At 42.5% G+C, this 21,030-nt stretch overlaps 1 protein-coding gene across 2 annotated transcripts in view; it reads right to left on the bottom strand.

Moving 5' to 3' along the window:
* Window positions 1-21,030, bottom strand: part of HIVEP2 (human immunodeficiency virus type I enhancer binding protein 2) — a 122,854-nt gene that overhangs the window by 24,758 nt on the left and 77,066 nt on the right. Inside the window, exons 3-4 of one of the 2 annotated variants that reach the window (XM_019550154.1) lie at window positions 9,612-9,656; window positions 663-6,301 (exon numbers count right to left, since the gene is read on the bottom strand). In XM_019550154.1, the coding sequence (XP_019405699.1) occupies window positions 663-6,086 (5,424 nt within the window). In that variant the 5' untranslated portion in view covers window positions 6,087-6,301; window positions 9,612-9,656. The remainder of the gene's footprint in view (window positions 1-662; window positions 6,302-9,611; window positions 9,657-21,030) is intronic. The other variant, XM_019550155.1, reaches the window with a different exon arrangement.

Here is a 21,030-nt window from a genome sequence, read left to right as displayed (position 1 = left end):
AGTGTATGCTTCATTTCAAAAGTTTGAATGCTGGGTCCAAGTCAGACCTGCACTTGGATATTAATCCATGAAGCCAATTCATTTGGCCCTTTATGTTTGGTAAAGACTGGTGAAAGGGTAACATAGACACATTTTTACAGGGGCTTGATCCAATGACACAGTAGAAGCAACTCCATTTCATGCCTTAACAAATTCCCTGAAAATTGGAAATAGGAAATCCTTATTCACCAGATCATATAGGCTTGTAGTATTTCTCTTAACTATACTTTTTCATGCTCATCCAGAAAGGAGGCCTCAGTTTCTGAGTGACATCAAAGGTCCAAATCTGTAGGTCTTTATTTCCATTCACTCCTTACCCAGGTAACTAAATTTGATATCAGTGTGTATCACTTAAAAAAGGTAACTTAAAAACTAGTTAACAACATCGATTCTTGATCCAAGGTCCTCAAGTCTTTTGCTTTTCTTTTACCTTTAACAGCTGATTCAGAGTATGATAAAAATGACAAAGTAAAGGGGGAAATGCAGTGACACCAGACTTGGCAGACATTTTTATTTCCCAATAGGAAATATCATAAATGCATTCGTTCAGGCCTCATAATTTATTACAATTTTCTGTGAGGTGCAAAGTCTCAGCTAATGGTGCTTTTTAACTTGCCGCTTACCTGAGCAAATTGTTTCCATGCACTTGACGATGTCAGTTTACCAGCTCCAGGTCTATGCATAGCAGCTAAAGTGTAAATTTCTGCGGTGTTTTTCTGCTTGGACCTTAGAAGTGCTAGAGTGGTCTTCGTACTTAACCCTGATGGGTTTGGGTTACATGAACTAATGCACCACGATGCATACACAGAAGATTTAAGGGTTGCTTGTTGGATGTAATTGGGTTTTGTATAGTTTAAGAAACACCAGCTCACAGTAGTAGTAGTGCGTAGACTAGGGAACTGAAAGATGTGCTGGAAATCTGCTACATCTGTTAGGAGGATGGTTGAGCCTGTTGCTTTCCCACTGGGACTGGATGCCATCTGAACCAACATCCCAAACGGCAATTTCTGCTGCTTCAGTTGGTCTTCTGTCTGAATGTCTCCTAATGGCAACATAGACCTCTGCGGGCTCATACTCATATCTGATGCTGTTTCATCCACATCTAGTTCTTCTGGTGACTCCCTTCCTTCGGAAGGGCCACTGGACTTTTGCCCGGGTGATGCTGAATCAAAACTGGAAATCTTTTCCCTGCCCAGTGGGAAAGCATCACCTGTTGGCAGGCTGACAGGCTGGAAATCTTGAGATGACGAGGACGACAGCGGTAAAGAGGACGATGTGGACGGCAGATTTTCTTTTGGCTCAGTAGCACAGCTCTGCCTAACTAGCTGAGGCTTTTGTGGTCTGGGAAAATCCTTCTTTATATCAGAATTAGTTAACTCTACTGCACTTAGTTCCTCAACAATCTGTCCATACATTTTTTCTTCTTTGACCCTTTTTTGCTGTTTAGTCTCCATAAAGAGCTCCAAGCTGCTTGCTGGCGAAAGCATTCGTTTGCTTCCTCCCAAGTTAGAGGCAGTGTCAGAACTTGAAGTCAAACATAGCGGGATGGAGGATTCCAAGCCAAGTGGTAGAGTCTGTGGCACTTTCCACAAAGGATACTTTTCCAACCCTCCATGCTGACCTAACATCTGGGCTATGTTGAATCCAATTCCTTGCATGGCAGCATTTGTTGCTAATGTTCTTTGAGAAACAGTCTCATCGACTTTGCAAATGACAATAGCAGGGCTGTTGCTCTGTGCAAGGACCTGGGAAATACTTGTATACATGACACTACCATAAGATGGCACGTGGGTCTGAATCCTGACAGGAACAACTGTTCCTGGCAAAGACTGTATAGATCCATCATTTGAGGAGTCAAAACCTGTCTGAAGATGTTGCTCAGGGGATGTGTCTGCTGATTTAATCCTATGGTCTGGCTGGTACTTAGCAAGAGTATTTTTTGAATACTGTCCAGATGTTCCTGAGTAATGCTGGTATGTTTGCTCTTTAGCATGCACATAATCAGCAGGTTTCTTTCCAATATGCTCTTGAGCATGCTCCAGATGATAGCCAGGAGAAACTTCTGTTTGGAAAGGTGGTTTGACATAGGATTTCTGGAGCTGTTGTACAAAATGATGTTGGAAGTGTCTCTGCAATGGTTCTGATGACTGCCACAAGAGAGGAGGCTGAGACGGTAAGTGAACCATGCAGACAGCAGGATACGGAAACTGAAACAAGGTGTTGTGAATGGTGGGAAATGGAACCTTTTCCTGATGTGCAAATAAGTGCTGCTGCTCTGCGGGATGTTTGCTTGGAATATAAGGTGCTTGTTGGATCAAGGGATTCCTTAACATTTCCTGACTGTCTGCGAGGATGGCCTGTTGCTGGGCAAGGTGGGATGAACTATTGCTGAGTTGTGTACAAGAGCCAACAGCCTGCTTTCCAGAGTCATCTGACTGAATGGGCTGAAGCATAGAGGAGGGGGAATGATGCCAAGCAACTTGGGAGGACCGAAGACCAGCATGTATGTGTTCCATCTGCTCTTGCTTTATAGTTTGTTCCATGCTTTGATCAGTCTGGGAAATCTCTGGGAAACCACTAAAAGATGCCTGGCGAACCAGAAAGCATTTCTTCCTTTCTCGTGAGGGAGATAATGCTGCTGAAGGTGCCCCTGCTGCAGAAGCATGAGACAGATTCCCATAATCAAAGGATTTACTTCGGATTTCTGGGATTTCAGCAGTGTGAGGACATGGCATCTGTTCAGATGAGCAACGTCTCATTTCTTTCTGATGGTGATGGCCAGGGACGGAAAGTGAGTAAGCACCAGCTGGAACAGTTAAAAACTCGGACTGTTTTCCAAACTCTTCCTGCTTGGAAGGCGTGATGAATTTAATATTTTCTTCCCTTTCAAAAGACATTGAAAAACTTGAACTGTGGGACAAATTACTTTCTTGGCTGGGACTCCGAGACAGGCTAGTGCCTGTGGACTCAAAGCTGGATTCTCCGGAGGAGTGCTCCATATCAGCAAGTCGTAAGCGTTTCTTCTTGGGTGGGAGCTTTTCTGCTGGGAGTTGAGAGAGAGTTTCACTTCTTTGTGGCCACTGGAATTCTTCAGTAGGTCTTTCCTGCTCTTTACTCTGAGCCTCTTTTTCTTTCTCAGGCTTATCTGGCTCCTCTGTGACACGAATCTCAGGTACCTGTATATTATGTTGGCGGACCAGTCTGGGCTGCATATGACATGGCTGAGTTTGCTGGGTTGGAGAAGGTTTACTAACACTATCAACATTTTCTGTTTGTGGAACCCGATCCGGGCTCATTGGGGACTCAGAAATCTCGCTCTCACATGCTTCAGATGGTGAATAGGTCTTATCCTGTTGGCAAGCAACGTGTTCTGTAGATTCAGACCTCTCAAATGAGTTTGGCCTGCTCAAGGAATTTGTGTGCTGAATGACAGAGATGACATTTCCAGGCAGTTTCCTGTTCAGTGATTCTGCACACTTTTCTTGTTCTGTGGGTAAAGATGGTTCTTCTAGGGAAGCTGCTGGGCTTCCTGACTGTAGGTGAGGTCTACCAATTTCAAAACGGTCTGAGTGACAATGCACAGCACTGTCAGGACCTTGAAGGACATATCCGCTTCTTGACACTTCCTGCATTTGGAGTTTGGGATCATAATCTGAAGGCTGCATTCCCACCAAAGTGCCAGTAGAACTGCTGCAAAGCATAGGAATATCTTCTTCGTCACCTACACTCTTCTCTTTTCTGCGTTTTCGGTTTTCAAATGTGGTTCCATATATGGATGGCACGACCTGAGATTGTCCAAGTGAATCAACAAAATACTCTCCTCCTTGCTTTATTCCTCCCAAAGATGGTGAGTCTCGATAGCTCTGCTTCTGAGCTTCAAATTCTTCCCATTTTCTGTAATGCTTTCCACAGGTGTCATAGTCATAGAAGGTCTTCTCTCCGGATGTCAACTTCTTCTCTTTTAAGGACGGACCCTTTTCTCCTATTGTCAATCTGCTGGAAGCAGCAATGATATTTTTTCCTGCTCTTCCATGGTAATCTGCATCTGAGTGCCCCTCCTGCACTGAGGGTAGTTCAAATGCAGCCTGTCTTCTTAACATCCGTTGATGGGATATCCCTACTGTCCCAGGATAAAATACATCATCTGAACCTGTCATTCTCTCATCAAATGAATGGCTTCCTCTCAAAGAAGGGGGAATACTTAAATTGGTTGCAGAAGAGGTTGGCATGGAGTTGCTTCTAATAAGTGGAGAAGTGTCTATAGGGGGTTCTAGTAGTCCAGGGGTGCCAGCCTGCTGGCTTACTGGGTACAGGGTTGCTTCACTTTTAATAGATGATGTCACAGTTTGAGATTGTTTGGATTCTGTGTTGCTGACACCAAAGACCTGGTTAGATTTAATAGTGCTGAGTTGACCAGGATCAAGGAGCTCTTCTTTACTTGGAGGCAGCTGAGAAATATGTTCTTCAAGCATCTTGATGTCTAACCTGTTGCTTCCAAGAGGTAGTGGCTCTGCTTTGCCCTTTCTACCCATTAAACTATGGTCTTGATTGCTTGTTGCTACTGTTAGTGCTGCCCTTTGATTAATCCTATAGAACTTCCCAAAGATTATTTCTTCATAAGACTTTGCATTAGTATTTGGAGGGCTTACTTGCTGCTCTGCACTTTCTGAGCGAGAAAAGTAACCAGAATCAGTGCTTCCTTTGCTATGTGGGCTCAAAAGATTCAAGGACTGCTCAGAATCTTGTCCTTTTTTCTCTGAAAGTCTTAGTGCAAGTCGCTGTTTAACGGTATGAGAGTCATCAGACCTGGTACATAAGGCTGGGTTTTGCAACATGTCTGACCCAACATATGGGGAACTTTCACTGGGTACCTGAATCCCACTTTTAGGGATAATCAAAATGGGAACCTTCATGGGGCTGCTCAATGATTCTTCCATGGAGGAGTGAAAGCTACCTCGGGCAGCAAGGTCCAGTGGGACCGGGGGTACTGGGCTCAGTTTGTCTGAACCTTCAACAAGCAAGGCCTCCTCATCTGTGTCTGTGCTCTGCTCACAATCTGAATGTATTTCCGGCTCCACATCAATAAAACTGGCATCCAGGTCCAACTTAGATACAGCTGATTCTGTGAAAGGTACTAAGCCTGCTTTAATTGCATGGGCATGTGATTTCCTGTGCTTGTACAAATTGCTCTTTGTCTTAAAAGAGAAACCGCAAGGAACACAAGGGTATGGCCGTTCCCCAGTGTGGGATCTAATATGTTTTTTAAGTACACTAGGTTTGGCACAAGCCCTGTTACAATAAGGACAAATGTATTTGCCAGGTTTTTTGGGTTTGTGCTCTTTTTTGTGAGCATCTTCTGATTGTTCTACTGATTTCTGTGAATATTGGCTATAAGCAGGGTTCAAACTTGAAATCTTCTTTCTAGAGAAACCTCCACTATGGCCATGAATATGAAAAGGAAATAAGTCTTCTGAAGCAACAGACTGCAAGTGGCCAGGAAACTGCCATGTGTGGCTTTCCAAGCTCTGATGTGGCTTTATGTTGTGCAAGTACCCTTGTGGCAATGAATGCTGTGGAAAAGAAAGTGAATGTTGACATGAGTAGGGACTTGGCCGATGTTGTGGATATTGCTCCTCTGTGACTTGCTGTGCAGCTTCACTTGATGATACCAGTTTCCCAGAACTAAAAAGTTGTGCTGATGCAGTGTTTCTAATTTGCTCGTGATCTATTTGTGGTTGCCTCTGTACATCTTGGTTGCCAAAAGTGCTCATCTTAATAACAGCTGAATCGTCTTGCCTCCATCTACTGGGTACTTTAGCAGTTTCTCCAGACCTTGAGGTAGCTTTTTGCCCTACAGCTGTGTCCCCAGAGTCCATTTTGTTACACAAGGTCTTAAGTACTAGTTCACTTGAAAGCTGTGCTGACACATGGAGTGTGTCCAATGCTGTGCTTTTTAAAGTTTCGTTGCTCCCATGTTTCCAGGACTGTTGCAAGTTCACAGACTTCTCTTTCTCTTTGGAACTTCCCACGTAGTAGTCTATAGGCATTAGATTTGTGTCTCTATGCTAATGTTAATTATCACACAGTTCTGTTCATGGCAGGAACTTTCCCAAACAGTTTATTAAACATTTGCAAAGACTTGTTATGGCATTTGAACATTTTCCACTGTTACTAATTGTTGAGAGGCAGAATGATCCAGAATGATATTTGCTGATCCACTAGAGAAAAGTTCTTTTCACCCCTTGCTCAACAATGCACCGATCTGTAAGAGAGAAAGATAAGAACATACAGATTAATATAACAGGGCACTCCCATCATGAAAAATGTAATTTGTTTTACAATTCCCAAAAGTAAGCGTGATAAATATGAAAAATATTCTAACATTTCAGTCATTTTTATTTACATTATACTTTTTTCCAAAGAAAATTAAAAGTAACCAGTAACATAACTAGAGTGGAGCGACTGGGGCAGCAGCCTCAGGCACCAACTTACACAGGGGGCAGAAAAATAGCATATACTGCCACAGCTGTGCAACTGTGCTAGTGGCACCAGCAGCCAAAAGCCAACATTGCCCTAGGCATCCAGCTGCTCTGTTAAACCCCTGAATGCTTCAAAACCCCCATGTTGTTAAGTAGACAGAATGAATGACTATGCAATGGTCATCAAGGAAGATAGTGAAACTATGGCCTGCATTTTCCAAAGTGACTAGTAATTTAGGGTAGCCAACTAAAGCCACTTCAAAAAAGAAAAGGTCAAAGACCTGCCCACATTTATGTGGCCCACTGAGCTAGAAGAATTAAGTAAGGTATGCCAGTTTTTGTCCAATGACATACAACAGAGTAATCTGCTAAGCGTCACATCCAATGCCTTTTGCCATCCCATTTAGAAAAACCAGGTACCTGTTTACAGCTGGTTTGACTGCAGGTATCATTTGGCACAAGCACAACAGGTGCCCCAAACTTACACCTTCAGATCCACAGCTACATGCCTGAACCATTCTGTCCTTTCACCCCTTCAAAGACTCTTTGAAGTGGTGTAATTTTCAGAAAGTACTGAGACACATACTAAATAAAATGCAGGCCATTTCAAAGTGTCCCAAGCTGAACGAACAGGGTGCTTGTAGACATGCAGAGACATTGCTCTGATGTGCTACAATTACAGCACGTTGGAGCAGATTTGATTAATCAAGTCTGCTGGACCATGCAAATCAGCATGCTCCAGCAGTCTCCACATCTCGTGTATCCAGTGTCCTTGAGCTTCAAAATGGCAGCGGGGATGCTTTAACTAAAGCTCAGCAAACAAACTTTAAGGTGTCCCTGCCACCATTTTGAAGTGCGAGACACTGAATCCATGACAGTGGCTCTTGGAGCTGCTCTAATTAAAGTGCCTCCCCCCACCTCAGCCCTGGAGCACATGTAAAGACATCCACAAAGACTGAGGCCCAGAAAACCATGTCACTGGAAAATGTAGAGTTATAACTCAATAACTTGTTCAGATCACTAGATCACGTAATTGTCTTATATGATAAAAGACAATTTATATGATAAAATGCAAGCTACCCCTTTTTAAGTTATTTTTAAATGGTCAATATTGTTGACCCCCCAGTGCTCCAAAGGGAACAAGAGTCAAGAAGTTTCATGCTAAACAGCCCCTTTCTTCCTAGCAAAATGAATATTTCCAATGGAGTGATCATACAGCAAACTTTGATTGAAATTCAGCATGAATGGATATGGCTAGGAAATAAAGGAGAACACAATGCACATAACACATCACACAGCTATATCTAGATATACTCAATAATCAAGTAGCAGTTTAGTAAGCACAAGAATCTTGTAACTTAGTGCTACTTGACTTCCTCATTCTAAAATTCCTAACAGGCGACAAACCCGTCAAGAAGATCTTACCCCAAACCAAAGACTAAGTTGTAAGAGGTATGAGATGATCAGAAAATCTTCAGATAGGAACTTCAATAAAGGATGCAGGAGGGACACATCTTAGGGTATAACTAAATGTCACCAAATTAAGTGGGTCCACTGTGCCAGAATGTGTCCGCTTCATTGGGCAAAACGTGTCACCTGTTGTCCTACCCACTGATCCTGCGGGACAATGGGTAATGTGTTTCCCACTTGCAGAGACCTGCCCCAGGGAATCTCTGAACTACATCTCTGCAAGTGAGGAAAGCTGACTCTTTTGCAGTTCCAGGACTGAGACTGCTGAGATTGACATCCCCAGACCTGGGACAACACTGGAGCAAGTTCGACACCCCCAGGTTGTGCAGTCCTCGAGCTGGAGCCTCCTATCAGCTGTGTGGCAGTCTCAGCTCCAGAACCACAACAGAGTATTGACATGTGTCAAGGGAATTCCAAACCAGGGAACCCAGGGATGCCAACCTTCCCAGGGCACCAGGTGACCATCCTGCATACCCTGAGAACTGCAAATGAAGGAGTACCTGTCTGGGGTGGTTGGATAGTATGGGCAGCTTCAGCCTGCCTGAACTCTCCTGCCTTAAAGCAAAAAGGACATTGGTCACAAAGTAGAGGCACAAAATCATACCACCTGTGTCACCGGCACAAATTTTGGGCATGGACCTTTGTTTGCTTGGACTTTGTGCTGCCATCATTTTTTTATGGAAGCACAATGGTGACATGTGTTTACATCCTTAGATTACTGACCCCCTTTTTATCCTGCTCCTCAGTAAAGGCTTACAACATTACTTAATAGAAACTTTCACAAATACAGTCAGAAAGATGATGTTCTTCTGACATTCTTTTGGTCAAGGTAGAACACACTCATCTGATTATGTAAACAAGATTAGACATCCTAAACCTGATTAAAACTGACTTTAACTTCTTTCAATAAGTTTCTCTCACTGGGGACATAGTTCCTTTTTCTATTACTTCCCTTAATGTAACTTAAATTAACCTAACAATACTTAAGGCCTATTAAATCACCATACTATAAATAAATTTAACCTGACGGTCCACAAAAATAAAAAAATGCATTTCACATTTTTAAAGGAAAGTGTTTAAGCATAAGCTAAACTAGCAGTATCAATTCATATCTCCATCTTCCTGTCGACTGCATTACATTGTAGTCAGAAGATAATGCTGGAGATGAAGGCTGAAGATGAATTATGACAGTAATAGTTTAAAAACTGCAATTTCAGAAACTTATACATGTCAGATTTAAAAGTAATTTAGAACTGCATGGTGTCTAACCAGGCTACAGCACTTGATATGCTGAAGTGCAATATGTTTCCACAGTTCTATTTATAAAGAAAAGAGCTTCGGGGCATGATTTGCACTGCCAAGCATAGGCAGAAGAAAAAAAACTGTAGGTTCTTAGCTCCCATGTTTTCAAAACATTACATTTTCATCCTGATACAAGGATGAGGAAAAAAAGGAGTCAAGATTCCACATCAGCTGAAGGATCAAGAAAATACAGAGCTTAAGGAATGTATTATATTCTTGTGGCTGGAGGTCTGAACATGAATTGAAAGCAATTGACAAAGAATAGGGAAGTGGAAAGAGACTAAGACGTGTATTTCTTTTTACAGAATAAGTAAATGTTACCTGCATCTTCTAGACCTCTAGTAGGCATGATGATCTTGAAACCTCCTGTGAAAGAAACACATGCAGTCAGGAGAAAGTCTTAAAATTGAGACCTGACACTAGACAGAGTATTATAGTAACTTCCTACTGTACACAGCAGGAGACCGAGAAGTGCATTTACCCACCCACTAGCAATGAGCAGCACCTTTGTTCAGGTTTTCATCCCTGGGATACAAGAATATGTGCCAAGTAGAAAATCAACACCCAAATCCATTGGTATTTCTTGAGAATCCATCTTTTTCTCCTCCAATAAGAAGCCAAGACATGCCAAGAGAAGTCATTATAAAGAATGCCTCCACTATGACAGTATTATTAAGAGCTATAACTTCCACCGGCATGCATTACAGAAGAGAGAAGTCTTGAAGAGGGGCTTGAAGAAAGAAGACTTGAAGAAGCCTTTTTTTTTATGGACACCACTGAAGTAGTTCCAGGCCAGAAGTCCTTTCAACAGATACTAAGAGGACTCCTTTCAGCAGCTGCAACAAAATTCCGTATCTCTCCTCCATCTCCATTACATACCCACCCTCTTGCAAGAAACAGAAACATCCTGGGGCTGGACTGCGTAGGGACATAGAGGGTGGGCTTAGGAAGATGAAAAAACATTAAGGGAAAGTTTTCTAGGTCTGGCAGGCTGTGAGTGGCAGAGATTCCAATCTGGAGGTACATTAGTAGCATCACTAAGTAGGTCTATTGAGTGATGCTAGAGAACAGAAAGTCCACACTAGAAAGTCCTCTAAGGCAGCAGTTATCAACCGTTTCTGGTTGTGAGCTGGAGTAATGCATTTCAGATCAGAGGTGGATGGGTGGGTACTAGGACCCAATCACCAATGCCATTTCTCTGTGGCACCATGAGAAGAATGCCTGCAGTGGGTGCTTTTCCCCACAGCAGCACAGAAAAGCTGCTGCCAAAGACCTCTGCTACCAAATGTCACCAAATCCCACATCCACGAGCCAGATATATTGGTTGCACAGGCCAGATATGGCCCACAAGCTGTAGGTTGCCGACCCCTGCTCTCTGGTCATATTCATAGGAACCAAAGCCCGTGAAATACATGGGAAGACTTCCACTGACTTCAGTGGAATTTTCACCTGTTCCCCCAACCTTCATTATGGTAAGAAATGTTCAGTAGAATAATGATTTTCATTTAATTCAAGTGTAAGCTGTGCAAATATTACAATCACATTTATTTTGATCCTTCAGAGATGGAGAACAAATTCCATTGCATTTTCATTTACCTTTAGAAATAGATCTTTATGTTAAAATGGTTGGGGCATGGAGGTTGGTATAATAACTGTCAAGTAGAAGCCTTTACATACATAACCTAAAAGACCTATGCTTTAGTTTTCTGAATAAAACCAATAGAAAGTTAAAGAATTTCTATTATATATGATAGAAAAATATGCAAAAGAAAAAAGAACAAATATGGTACTAATTTTCTGTAATCACACATGACAACTGTTGCAAATATCTTTTAGCTAACATTACTTAAAATGTAAGCTAATTGAGGCATGATCACTCTGTAAGCTAACTGAGGCATGATCACTCTTGTATCATCTATTATCAATTATTTGTTCAACAATCCAAATAGAATATCAGCCTTTTTGTAGGTATGAGGTCTTCAGTAGCCAATGAATTGTTGGATTAGTCTGGACGCATACAGACGTTTATTTCTATGGGAAATTTCCCAGAAATTTCCCCTGATAGAAGTCCTTCCTACAAAGGCAGCAGTACAGATGTTCAGTCTGCACCTGCCCCATCTCCCCTTCTCTCTGTGCTTGCCTGAGACCAGAGTGATTCCAATCTGGGGAAGGTAACCGTTCCCTTTCTCAGTTCCTGAAGGAAGTGAGGAAAGACTCCCCGTGCCTGTCCCAGACCTACCTCCTCACTTTGCCCCACATCTCTAGCACTGGGGCAAAGCCCACAGCCCCCACCCGCAAGCAGGACAGTGCCCAGCTTGGGGAACAAGCAAGGAGCAGTGGCTCTTCCTTCCTGGACCAGGCCTCTCCCTGGATCAGTCTGAGAGGGAAAAGGAGCAGTGCAGCATAGCCCTCAGCTCCTTCCCCAAGCTGGGTGCTTCTCTGGATCAGGGAAGGGACTGGAGGCTCTGCCTTACCACTTTGTTCCCTTCCTGAACCACTGCGAGAGAGGAGAAGTGGGGCAAAGCCACCCATCTGGAGCATCTGCTCCTTTGCTCTACTTCCAGTTTCAGAAAGTGGAACAGGGTAAACCTCCACCTTCTCAGTCCTGGAGGGCTCTGCTCTGTTCGCAGTTCCCAGGAGGTGAGGGGATGGAGAAGTTGCACAAAGCTCCTGACCACTCCAGAAACCTGGGACTTTGGTGTGAAGAATGAGCAGGAGCTTTGCCTTGCTACCCTAGGGAGAGGCTCCCTGAATTCTGTTACCTGCCAGCTTGCTTCCCCTTGCCCCCTCAACTCAGCTGAGTGGTCAGAGTGGAGGGAGCAAGGGGAGGTTGGCAGGGGAGGGAACTGCTCTCTGCACTTGGCTCTCAGTGCTTATTTCTCTGGAGTTTATTGCTCCCGGGAAGCTCCCAGGTACATGACTTACATGTGTGGCTGGACTCTAGCACGTTGAGCCAGGTCACAACAGCCTTGGCTGGCAGGGGATCCGGGGGGGGTCAGCCTGCTAGCCTGGGGCGTCAGCCTGCTAGCCTGGGGCAGCTTTGACCAAGCTCAATGGGCTGTGGAGGGACTGACTGGGGAACGAGGGTGCTTCAGCATGGGGTTAGCTGCCAGGCAGCCCCCGCACTGAAGCAACCTTGTGACCCAGCCAGCTGGCTCAGTGTCTGTACGTGCGCTGCTGCATATAGTATTTGTATTATTTGTTAATACAAGTACTACATTGCTGTAATATTTAGAAGTACTACCCTGCTGTGGAGTTTATTAGTTTTGTGCGCTGTAATAGGGGTGCGTGTGTAGACGCTGATAAGTTTACTCTGCAGTTAATTAGTCAACTGTGCAGTAAATGTCTTGTGTAGATGCAGCCAAGAGCATTCAGCTTTGATATGCAAATGAATTTCTACTATACAGAATTTCTCTCATCTTGTCATGAAAATGTTATGTAGCTGGAGTAAAAATCTTTTCATTTCTCTAATTTCTTTTTCCACTAAAGAATAGGAGTAAAAGAAGTCATTGCCAGTTGTTTGTGATCTACAATGTTTCTGAAACTGCTACTGTGGAGCAGATCCACAGTTCTGTATTAGGAAATGGAAGTTAGCTAAAAAAAAAATCCTTCTCCAGACAACTCTAAATTGAATTTCAATTTATGAATGATAATACACAAGCAGGGAAGTCAAAGAAGAAATCTTTGCTGGCTTATGTACTATAAGAGCAGAATACAGGAAGAAGATAAAATGGTTACTAAATGATAAAGGACAAATCTTTTATTCTGCTGTAAAGAAAAAAACCTTTTTTTCTAATTAATGGACAATATTGCAGAAAAGGAGGAGAAAAATTCCAAATCATGTCCCTTAAGTTCCATATTTACCCTGTAATGAAATTATGTAGCAGAGGACTCTGTCAGACTGTGGCTGGAACCATGATGGCAGGAACTATGTTTGGACAAATGATGTTGTTAATACAGTTCTAATAAGTTTTTCCATGTGGATAAGAAATCCTATATTATAAAAAAAAAAAAAACTCACCAAAAAATAGCTTTTTTGAGATCCACATTATTCCAAGACAACCTAGCCAATTCTTCATTATTTAAAGTTCCTATAGACTAATTATGGCGGCTAACCAACTCAGCTAGTCAGAAATCAATAGTGTCAGAATGGGCTCCACCAGTTTTGTCAGGAAAACCATACTAGACAAATATGCTAGATAAACCATACTGGCCACAACAAAGTTTGAACACAATCCTGCCTAACACGGTTTAAACAGAAGTGTAAGTGGGGTTGAAGATGATATTTGTACCTTATTCCTTTCAGTAGTTTAAAATATCAGGTGTTAGTAATCTAAATGAAAGGACCTAAAAGTTTGAAACCTAGCTTTCTGTTTTTCACAGGCAACCCCTCCTCCCAAATTCCTCACTGAGCACTGGTGTGCCATGTCAAGTCAGTAAAGACTTTCATTTATCAACTGATTTATACCCCTACTTTGGTCCAACATCACATATGTCTTTTCCCTATACTGCTCATCATAGAAAATAAGTTCTCTAATAAGCAGAAATTACCAATATTTCAAGCTAAAGAACAGAGAATAAAAATCCACATTTTCTTTAATGCCTTTGGCACAGCACTGCTTCCTTTGGAGTGATTGAGATGAGCCCACCTACAAGGAGGAAAAACTGCACTGCAAGCTAAATGGAGCATATCATTTGCCTTTAGTTGTGAAGTCTTCTCTGGAAGTGGACTGAGTCCAGGTTTTCCTATAGGAAAGTGGAGTTGCAGCCAGACCCTCAAACCACGCTAATATGCTATCTTCTCATTGCAAACTGACAGATTTTAGATTTCATTTCAATGAAAAACGTGAACATGAGAAGATTACTGGGAAACTGGGAACTGTATTTAAGTCAAACGCACCTATTAAATCAAGAGTATCGAAAACATTTTATTAAGTGATCATTATTTCCCCTCACCTTTTTTTCTCAGGTGCTTTCATTTGTTGTATGCATGGGACATAGATATTCATTTGCCTAAAGAAGTTTCTTTTTTTAAGAACCATTAAAAAGAATTATACTCAAAAGCTGTAAGATGAAATTGGCAGGATACAGTTTGCACTGCTTCCCAATTTGTAGCTCATATTACTATCATTGTAAATGAACAAGTTGGAAGCTTATATATTTCATGCTAAATTCTGAGTTTCTCATAAGACAAAGCTTCTTTTAACTGCTGAGTACAGACTAAAGGTCAGATCAAGCCTTGGTTTAATGCATTTCTGTGAAACTCTGCCAGCCTGAAGTTGCCCTGAAACCTCAGTAACTGGATATGGGGGAATTTTTATTCTGTAGGGGGATCCTTAGCATTGATAGGTTATAGTGGCTCCTACAGCACTGTTATATTAATGCAGGGGGGTGGCCAGGATCAGTAGACAGTTCTAATTTATGCCAGGGTTAAACATGGCAGTTAGCCAGCCACAGAATAAAGGAAGGCCACATTTGATCTAAACCCAGTCAACAGTAAAGACTTACTGCCAGGTTTGACTCCTCCCGGTGAAGAACAGAACATCTTTGTTTTACCCACGTGCCCCACACTTCCCTCTACACTGCTGATGATACCCTCACCACCAATCATGTGTTGACTAAATGTTATAAGTAGGGTGGCCATATGGGACAATGTGAAATACGGGATAATGTGAAATCCAGGATACCGCACCCCCTGCCCTGCTGGGAGGGACATCACTATTATTACTATTCAGGCAATTAAGAAGTCAATGGCTTGTTAATGACTCATTGTTTTCTTCACAGGTGTTAACAATCCCCTTTTTAATGGGCACTCTACTAATCAAGCTAACTTATTAAGGCAATTTTGCAATCTGCTAGGGTTTCCTATTTCACAGCTTGTGCTGCTCCATCTCCTGGCTAAACTGTACCCTGTCTCCAGGATGCTTGTTTTAATTTTCACCAGCAGCCAGACCAGCTTCCAAAATCTGGAATTGTCCCTGGCTATCCATGATGTATTGTCACCCTAGTTATAACCATCCATGGCTGCCACGTATTCCATCAAGAACTTGGTGGTTACGTTCCAGGTCTCTGGAGATAAGAGTTCACAGGCAATACACCACAAAATACCTGAACATGCAAGCCTACACTACTGAGAGCTGAACTGGATAGGCAGAAGTGTTTTCAGTAACCAGTACTAATTGGCACCTCTAAATTCAGGGACCACACAGGGATGCAGACTAAACCATTCTCTCATTTCTCTGTGCTACATGCTAGTGAAACAGCCCAAGCAACTGTGTCCTGCTAAATGTGCTGCGCTCAGACCACAGGGGTACTCTGTCTGTTGGATTGTCAATATAGGCACCTTTCACACCCCACGAGAAAGAAGAATGAGGAAATGTTCCCAAACTTCACATCTCAAACGATATTCCAAACACCAGGAAAACTCCATTTCTATGTATCACTGCTCTGTATTTATTAAGAAAACAAGAAGGAAGGTGAACCTCCTCAAATATCCCAGTTCTGTGAAAACATTTCTCCTTCTTGATCAGAGATATTTTACTTGGTATTTTCAACAGCCTTGGTTTAAGGGGTCTCCTTGGATTATGGTTTTGCAGCTGGCATTCTACCTATTTAAATACCTCTGAGAACGAACGTAAATTCCTGTGCTTGCCACTGGTACTTGGCAAAGTTTTGAGTTATTTGAGCGTGGAAGGTTCTTTGTGCTTTCGATACAGTTCTGGAAGAGCTCCATGGAATTCTTTTTCCCATACAATTTAAGAAAGGTGGCCCATTTTTGTCTAAGGTAACTCTATTTTCTTTAATATACCACCTTGTATATGTTAATCTTTTTAAATAATATGGTCATCTTTTCACACAAGAAGACATCTTCCCAATTTATTCACTTAACTCCACTACAGTCTATATGCCTAATTTACTACCCTGTTTTATTGAATTCATTATCCATTCCCCAAAACTAGCTATTGCATTAGTTACACTTCAGTCAATTGCTACATTGAACAATTCAATGAAAAAAATGGAAAACCAAAACGTTGTTTTTACAATTCCATCAGTTACACCAGGCTTATTCAACATATGGCCCGTGGGCCGCCATGCGGCCTGCCAAGCCGTTTTCTGAGGCCCACAGTGCTGTGACCCCTTGTCCCTCCCCCAGCTCCTCAGCAGCTTCCTAATGGCTGCTGAAGGGCTGGGGAAGGGACAAGGTTCCTACACGCACCGCGTCATCTTGACATTGCCTATGTGGTACATGTGGGAAGAGGAGTAGCCGTGTGCCACTTGGGACAGGATGAGCCCAGCTGGAGGAGCAGAGTCTGAGCTGCACTTTCCCCCTACCTGCACTGGTCAGTCCCAAGCGGTACATGGCTCTGCCGCCGCTTCTGCTGGCTGGTGCTGATCCGGCTAGGCTGATCCCAGAGCAGCACGCAGCTGAAGCTGGCTTCTATGTACCGCTGGGGACGGGAGGAGCCCGGCCAAGTTGGCACCGGCCAGCAGAAGCAGTGGCGGAGCCATGTGCCGCTCGGGACTGACTGGCGCAGGTAGGGGGATAATGCAGCTCAGCCCCTGATGCTTTGGCCAGGCTCATCCCATCCTGAGCGGCACACGGCTCCGCCGCCACTTCTGCTGGCTGGTGCAGACCCAGCCAGGCTCGTCCCATCCACGGTAGCACATGGGAAGCCAGCTTCAGCTGCGTGTTGCTCCAGATGGGACAGACCTACCCGGGTCAGCACCAGCTAGCGGAAGTGGTGGCAAAGTCGTGTGCCGCTCAGGACTGACCAGCGCAGGTAGGGGGAAAGTGCAGCTCAGTCCCTGCTGCTTCGGCTGGACTCATCCTGAGGTTCATTTAATGTTTGTAAAATGCTTGGAGAGCCCCACATAGATGCACTGCATAGAAATGCAAAATATATTCTGACTTATTTGGTTGGTACCTTGGGCTGAGATTTTCAAAGCTGAGTCAAAAGGCCAACTTCCATTAAAATTAATGGGATTTAGAGGGCTCCAAATCTTTTATGACAACTTTGTAACATGCCTATCTACCCCTTTTTGCAAATCTCAGCCATAGTTTGGAAGCTCAGCCAAAAAACATAAGAGCTTCTGAACATAAGAGCATAAAAAATGCCATGCTTGGTCAGCCCCATGGTCCATCTAGCTCAGTATCCTTGTCCTGAACAGTGGCAGAGGTGGATGCTATAGAGGGAGAGTTTTGAACTAGTTAGACCCATTTCATTGTCACTTCCTGCAACTTCATTGGTATCAAAGGTCATGTAAAATCACTTCCTGATGTGATACCACTTCTTGTGAGGTCTTTCAATATGGCTTGCTAGCCCACTGGGTGATAAAAAATTCATGATCCATTCCCCACATTCAAAAAGGTTGGACACCCCTGAGTTAGGCTAAGCACACTGAATAACATTAATAGCATAATATGTTAGAATTTTCATACAAAAGTAAATATTTCTTTCCTGAGGATGCTAATCAAATATATATTTGACTGTGAGTTTGTTATTAAACAGACAAACAAGCATCAATACTAAAGCTGCTAGAAAGAAAAAGGTACACCCTGATTGTTTATTCACATCAGGCACATACTAGTGCCTACATGGATTCCCAAGAAAGTTACAGATTTAAGGTAATGAACTACCAGATCTAGTTACACATGTGCCAAGTCTGAAATATATGAACAATTTACCATAAGGTAAAGAAGGGGAGAGGGTTTTACTACTCATCAGTTGTTGCCCATGTGAATGCTTTAACCTCTGGTAGCTCACTGAAACAGGGCTAAGCTATCAGATGTTAGCTTCATCAACCATAGGGTAAGAGCATGCACATGGGCAGTTAATATGAAGCAGCTGATGTATGGTAAAGGCCTGCCTTCCCTTCCTTCATACTAGTTCCTTTTTGTGTCCAAACCTTAATATTCTTTGGAACCACAGGATCCTCATGGTGGCATACCAGTTCATGATTTTCACTCACAAGAATTTGTGCATGTACTTTTATGTGCAGAGTAAGTCATGGCCTCAAAGGGCAGATGTTGTGTATATGTCAAAGTGGCACTGGAGCAACAACTGCACTCCTGATTTGCATGCTCTCTTCTCTTTAGATACTATCATTACTTTTGGTGTGCATTTGAGAAAGACTTCTAGAGACCTGAAAGAATGAAAGGATGCACAGCAATGCACAGTGCTTTGGGTATTATCCCACAAATGGCTTAACTGAGTGGCTCAGACATTATGGACCAGCCTGAATCTCATTGACGTGGATGGAAAAGCTCCTATATTTGTCAACCAGTATTAGATCAGACCTTAAGGAATTAAAGGAGATGTTACATGTGCTGGGGGGGCGCTTTAATTAGAGTGGCTCTTGAGACCCACTTTAATGAAAGCGCCTGCAGCATCTCGTGTATTCAGTCCCGCACTTCAAAATGGAGGTGGATGTGCTTTAACTAAAGCTTGTTATATGAGCTTCAGCTAAAGCACCCCCACCACCATTCTGAAGTATGGGGATGCTTGACACCGAGGCTGCTAGAGCATGCTAATTAGCATGTTCCAGCAGACTCGATTAATCACCTCCCGGTCATTAAAGTTTGGTGCTGATACAAAGAAAGATCTGTCTAACAACTTTAATGAGATACAATTATGAACATATCCCATAAACATATGGGCATTTACTTAATCGAAGACCAACATAAAATAAACAGGCCTCAGTCTAATTCTTATGAGAAGGCTGTCCATTTCATAAAATTCATCTTAGCTGACTATATGTGTACCCTGCACAGCTGTTTCAGTATAAAAGCCAATGAATAAAAGTTACAAAAAAATTATAACTCCCTCTCTTCTGGACAAATCAGAGATTAAGCTAACTGAAATGGGAGATGGGGAAATTCATATCTATGCTGCAATGGCCTGATCCAAAACTCATTTAACCTAACAGAGGCTTTCGCTTGACTTAAAGGGACTTTAGATAGAAGCAGAAGGATTAATTTTAAAATGACGAGAGCAAGAGCTAAATTATCCCAAAACTGATTCAAGATTCAGGGCCAAATGCTTAAATTACACAGGCATGAAGCTGAAGCAACGATGATAATTCCAACTATACACTGTATAACAGGCGAGTCTGACTCCTCATTTGCACTTAATTGCCAGATCCAAAGTACTGTATTTACTCAAATATAAGATGACCCCACCCATAAGAGTCTCTATACGAAAAATACATAAATTTATTATAATTTCCTGGTCTAGAATCTAATTATTGGGGGTTTACCTTGAATTGGTCTCCTTGCCACTGCTACAGCAGGGAAAATAAATCTGGGGGATCAGGTAGCACCCTTGCCTTCTGCCTCTCTCCAATTTTTCCCCCCTGCAACTTCTCCTCCTCTTACTGATAGACCCTACTTTCACTGAGTACATAGAAGTGAGGGGCAAATCTGAAAACACTAACCTTGAAATGGTCAAATTACTACAGGTACCCATACGCTTAGTTCATCCAGAACTGATAAATGAATTTTTGAAACTGCTACCAGTTGCAAAACACATTTTTAAGCAGCACATTTGTACCTACTTATATATAGGGCAAGCCATGCATAAAATTAATCCAAAACCAAAAATCTCACAATTTACCATATAATTCATTGAGCCCCTGGGCCCCAGCAGAGTCAAAAGCAATTCAAGTCATAGTGACCCCACAGCTCAGCACTGCTTAGTACTGCACTGCAGATACCCCCAATAAAGGATACATGTGCTAATTAGTCCCCAACTTGTGACTGGGTGTTCTTGTCATGAGTCCTGGAATCCTCCAAAAATTGATATGCCGATGATGCACAGGGCAACCTGGTCCAGCTGCACCTCAGGCGGGGCAGGACTACACTAATCATATATGACAGGGTTAGAGAGGGGGTGACACAAGTATTCTGGATTAATTGTTTGGGGACAAGTTTAGTGATGTTTGCCAAATGTATAAGGCTGGTAAAGAAACAGGAACCATTCAAAATTGGAAAGGAAGGTGCAGCTCAGTAGTGGCTCACCATGATGTGAAAAGGAATCTATGTTAAGGGAGGACTAATACAATGGGCATTAACGTATATTTTATTCAGATGGGCTGCACTAATCTATCCTTGTGGTAAGGTTTCCATCAGCATGTTTGCCCAATACAGGCCATGTGTTTTATAGTCATGCTCAGAGTTGGCTGCATTTAGTCAACTTTATAGTTGGCTTTCATTACCAAGCACATGCTGCTTTTGGCAGCAGTTTAGTAACAGACAATGTATTTAATGAAGTTTCCTTGTACGTGAATATGAGATGAGGGCCTTTTTCCCCTGATGCTGATCTGGGAAAAAGATCTTGTCTTGCATTTGAGTAAATACGGTAACAGTGTGAGCTGGAGGAACCACCTTCAGAATGCTTATGAAGTAAACACTAACATCATATTGTAATAAATCTTCAGTCCTTTGACTACAAGGAAATGAAGATGCTTTTCTTTAAGGAACTTGATTTGCCTTATAGATTATAACAGCACAGCTGCATCCAAACACACAATTCTTCCTAAATTAAATATCATAAGTATAATTTTGAAAGTATGATTGCCACTCTTTAGCTATATCTGTGAAAAAGACACAAAAAGTAACTTAAGCTCAAGTTAAGCATATTTTAATATTTCAAGAAATCATACAAGAAGCTTACAGCAGAACTACTTTAACATTGACCTTTTCACTGCAAGGACAGGGATTGCTCACTCAAACTGCATCACT

Source organism: Crocodylus porosus, unplaced genomic scaffold (assembly GCF_001723895.1).
Source record: "Crocodylus porosus isolate Cpor-Errol unplaced genomic scaffold, CroPor_comp1, whole genome shotgun sequence".
NCBI classification, from domain to species: Eukaryota; Metazoa; Chordata; order Crocodylia; family Crocodylidae; genus Crocodylus; species Crocodylus porosus.
This window is presented reverse-complemented; position numbering and strand designations above follow the sequence as displayed.